The sequence below is a fragment of the Amblyomma mixtum genome, chromosome 2 (genome assembly GCF_055824585.1).
Source record: "Amblyomma mixtum isolate Tamu chromosome 2, ASM5582458v1, whole genome shotgun sequence".
NCBI lineage: Eukaryota > Metazoa > Arthropoda > Arachnida > Ixodida > Ixodidae > Amblyomma > Amblyomma mixtum.
Genome location: NC_143013.1, coordinates 124,374,194 through 124,378,816, shown reverse-complemented (window position 1 = coordinate 124,378,816; position 4,623 = coordinate 124,374,194). Strand labels below are relative to the sequence as shown.

Genomic DNA, 4,623 nt, shown 5'->3' with positions numbered 1-4,623 from the left:
AAGTCCTTCAGGACTCCGTCAGGACGGCCCCGTGCACTTGGAGCATGTCCTTGGACCACTGAGCGATGCGACTTCGGCTAAGCGAGAGACAAAACATTCTCAGTGTTTCTTATGGACACGGATTTAGTGGACATCCTTTGATAATCGTGTGTGTTTGTGAGTGCGTGAGTGTTCAGTATGCTTGATGTCACCGTTCTATTTCCTCTTTCTCTCTTCTTACCCCCTCCTTTCACCCTCATCTGCCGCAGTATGCCAGGCCCATAGCCAGGCACGACGCCGTATTGGCAATGGAGCGCTTACCTTTCACACTGTTCCAGGCTGCCCTACTCCTTGGCTCATGGCTACCTTGTTTGGCATCGGACGTGGTCTTCACCTGCCCAGTTGAGAACGCGAATCAACCCGCGGATTGGACGCAACAGCCTTGCCTACAGATCCATCTGGAAGGAAACCTGTTCTTCGGCTGGCAACCGCGGTCGGTCACCACCAGCGATACCACTATCAGCGCCGGCCACACGGAATATAAGCTGCTGCCCGTGAACGCCCCTCTGGGGCACGACGCCGTATTGGCAATGGAGCGCTTACCTTTCACACTGTTCCAGGCTGCCCTACTCCTTGGCTCATGGCTACCTTGTTTGGCATCGGACGTGGTCTTCACCTGCCCAGTAGAGAACGCGAATCAACCCGCGGATTGGACGCAACAGCCTTGCCTACAGATCCATCTGGAAGGAAACCTGTTCTTCGGCTGGCAACCGCGGTCGGTCACTACCAGCGATACCACTATCAGCGCCGGCCACACGGAATATAAGCTGCTGCCCGTGAACGCCCCTCTGGGGCACGACGCCGTATTGGCAATGGAGCGCTTACCTTTCACACTGTTCCAGGCTGCCCTACTCCTTGGCTCATGGCTACCTTGTTTGGCATCGGACGTGGTCTTCACCTGCCCAGTTGAGAACGCGAATCAACCCGCGGATTGGACGCAACAGCCTTGCCTACAGATCCATCTGGAAGGAAACCTGTTCTTCGGCTGGCAACCGCGGTCGGTCACCAACAGCGATACCACTATCAGCGCCGGCCACACGGAATATAAGCTGCTGCCCGTGAACGCCCCTCTGGGGCACGACGCCGTATTGGCAATGGAGCGCTTACCTTTCACACTGTTCCAGGCTGCCCTACTCCTTGGCTCATGGCTACCTTGTTTGGCATCGGACGTGGTCTTCACCTGCCCAGTTGAGAACGCGAATCAACCCGCGGATTGGACGCAACAGCCTTGCCTACAGATCCATCTGGAAGGAAACCTGTTCTTCGGCTGGCAACCGCGGTCGGTCACCACCAGCGATACCACTATCAGCGCCGGCCACACGGAATATAAGCTGCTGCCCGTGAACGCCCCTCTGGGGCACGACGCCGTATTGGCAATGGAGCGCTTACCTTTCACACTGTTCCAGGTGAGTTACCTTGATCATTGCACTTGCCTAAGAAGCAAGAATCGCTGCTTGTTTTTGGTGTCGTGCCCCAGAGAGTGGTTATATGCCCTAGAAGCATGCGAGGAAACTGTGCAACATTGCTTAAGTAGTTTACTCTTAATTCTTTCCGGGGATGTGGAAACAAACCCCGGACCTGATTCTAATGACATCCTGGCTACTGTGCTGGAGACTGTACAAAGGATCGAATCCGGCCAAGATGGAATTCGAAGTGATTTGAGAGAGTTGAAGCAGTGGCAAGCGTCAGTAGACATTGAACTGAAGCAGTTGTCTTCTAGACTTCGCAGTGTTGAAGTGGACGTTTCAGATCTAAAAAACAATCCCGCTACGTCTTCGGCTGATTCTCCTGGTGCAGTTTCCAGCGTCATCTCTGACCAGCTCAGAATTATTGAATCGCGTTGTAATGACGCGGAAAACAGGCTGAGACGCTGCAACTTACTTTTTTTCGGCCTTTCCGATGACATATCTGAGACATGGCCAAGTGCTGAAACGAAAGTGATTGACCTGTGCAAGAATGAATTGGACATTACAGTAGATTCATCGCAAATAGAACGGGCACACCGCATTGGTAAATACGACCCGGAAAAGTGCAGGCCAGTGATGGTAAAATTCACATTGTTTAAGGACAAACAACAGATCATTGGGAACGGCATCAAGCTGAAAGGAACTAACTACGCTGTGCGCGAAGATTTTTCCTTTCAGACACGACTGGCTAGAAAGAAGTTGATCGAATTTGCCAAACCACAAAAAGTTCCGTACAAGCTAAATGTCGATAAGCTGAGAATAAACGATAGTGTTTACGTGTACGACGCCGCTACTGACACCGTAAAACTATCTTCCGCATAGGTAAGGTGTTGCTCGGCTACACGTGTCATCAGGAAAGAACGAACATCTTCCCGCAATAACACCGCGCAATCGCAGCTCTCCTTACTTTTCACTAACATACGCAGCATTCTTCCTAAGCGCATCGAACTTTGTTCATACCTTGACAATTGTGAATGCGACATTTTAATACTAACCGAAACGTGGCTCCATCAAGATATTAGAAACGATGAAGTCTTGCCTGATATGGACAGTTTCACTATCTACAGAAACGATAGGAGCGACAGAAGGGGAGGAGGGGTGTTGATTGCAGCTAAAAAGCATATAACTTCTTTTCTCGTTGATATTCCTAGTAAATTAGAAATTTTGTGGGTTTGCATCACATCGCCATCTTCCAAGCATCTTCTTGGAGTTTGTTACAGACCACCAGATAGTCCGCAATCATTCGTCTCCGATCTACATGATAACCTAACTGAAGCAAAAGCTAAATTTCCAAAAGCAAGTATTTGTCTACTAGGTGACTTCAACTTTCCCGAAATTGACTGGCCGACCTTAAGTTCGAGAACACGTGATAGCACTAATTTTGTTCAACTAACTCTCGATTTCTCTTTGGTCCAATTAGTCGAAAAACCTACCCGAGGAAACAATAAGCTTGACCTCGTATTCTCGTCAGTCCCAGACAATATAAGCCCTATCTCTTATTCTGATGGCTTCAGTGATCACGAACTGCTTAATTTCACGATTTCCATGCCTTCATGCGCACGTGCACAAACACATAAACGCATTTTTGATTATAACCGCGCTGACTACAATGCCATTAATATCGGGTTACAATCCTTTTGTGACACATATCTTCCGACTTTTTCTCAGCGTTCGGCCAACGATAACTGGGTTTTGTTCAAAAATAGTTTACTGGAATTAGTGCACCGTCATATACCACCGCTCACCCTCCGCACGAACGCGTCTAAACCATGGTTCAACAGGATGCTACATGCACTAAAAAACAAGAAAAAGCGACTTTTCAAAACTGCCAAACGCCTTGGCACACCGGCTTCATGGCAGAAACACAAAATCGCCGAAAAAACATATTGTAGTGCCATTCGCAAAGCAAAGCTTAAATATTATTCCCATGACCTTCAATCCCTTATGACACACAACCCTAAAAAATTTTGGAAAACGATATCACCTACTGACACTCCGGTTCTTGTTTCGTTGTTGGATAACACTGGTGCTCCAGTTATAGAAGAAGAATGCCCACTTATATTTAATAATTATTTTTCTTCAGTGTTCACACAGGAAGACCATTCCACTACTCCACCATTAGTAGATGCCGATTACCAGTACATGAGTCCCATAGAAATAAGTGTCTTCGGTATTGCAGCATTAATAAATAATCTCAAGATTTCGACTTCTGCTGGTATAGATGATATTAATACAAAAATTCTCAAAAACACAGTGATCCATTCAAGCAATATTCTCTTCCATATCTTTCGTCAGTCGCTATCAACTGGTGAGATTCCAAGGGATTGGAAAATTGGTAAAATTATCCCCATCTTCAAATCAGGTGATAAAACGAACGCGCAAAATTATCGCCCTATATCTTTGACATCTGTCCCATGTAAGATCCTCGAACACATCATCGTATCAGCAGTGGCGCAGCATCTAGATAGCAATAATTTCTTTTTTTCTAACCCGCACGGGTTCAGGAAAGGCTTCTCTTGTGAGACTCAACTACTGGAATTTACTAACGAGCTACTACACAACATGGACGAGAACTTCCAAACAGACTGCATATTCTTAGATTTTTCAAAAGCATTCGACCGCGTTGCGCATTCACGCCTAATAGGTAAAATTACTTCCCTCAACCTAGACTCACTAACTACCTCATGGCTAAGGAATTTCTTGTCTTTTCGTAAACAGTTCACAGTTGTTAACGGCCACTCATCTCCGTTTAGCGATGTTCTATCTGGTGTTCCTCAAGGAAGCGTCCTGGGCCCGTTGCTATTCCTGATTTACATTAATGATCTGCCATCCAACATTACATCAACCATTCGCTTGTTCGCAGATGACTGCATAATTTACCGCAAAATCCGATCACCTGCAGATCATCTTGCACTTCAAAGGGACCTCGATCATGTAACCGCTTGGTGTTCATCATGGCAAATGTCACTTAACGCTGAAAAATGCAAGTTAATGACATTCAGCCGCAAAAAATCTAACTCTTCGTTCAATTACATGCTCGATAAAAGCTTAGTCTCTCAGGTGTCTTCTTACAAATACCTCGGTGTCCATTTTTCATGTAACTTGTCCTGGTCCACTC

At 46.7% G+C, this 4,623-nt stretch overlaps 1 protein-coding gene across 1 annotated transcript; it reads left to right on the top strand.

The window, feature by feature from the left end:
• Window positions 1–287: 287 nt before the first annotated feature.
• LOC149360770 (uncharacterized) lies at window positions 288–2,443 on the top strand. The gene is made up of 2 exons (XM_089567921.1): window positions 288–1,445; window positions 2,432–2,443. Exons 1-2 carry the CDS (start codon window positions 288–290, stop codon window positions 2,441–2,443), a joined length of 1,170 nt encoding a protein of 389 aa, XP_089424047.1.
• Window positions 2,444–4,623: the final 2,180 nt, after the last annotated feature.

What these genes read in the sequence shown, in the direction of transcription:
- LOC149360770 (XM_089567921.1), top strand. Translation starts at nt 288, where the DNA reads ATGGAGCGCTTACCTTTCACACTGTTCCAGGCTGCCCTACTCCTTGGC.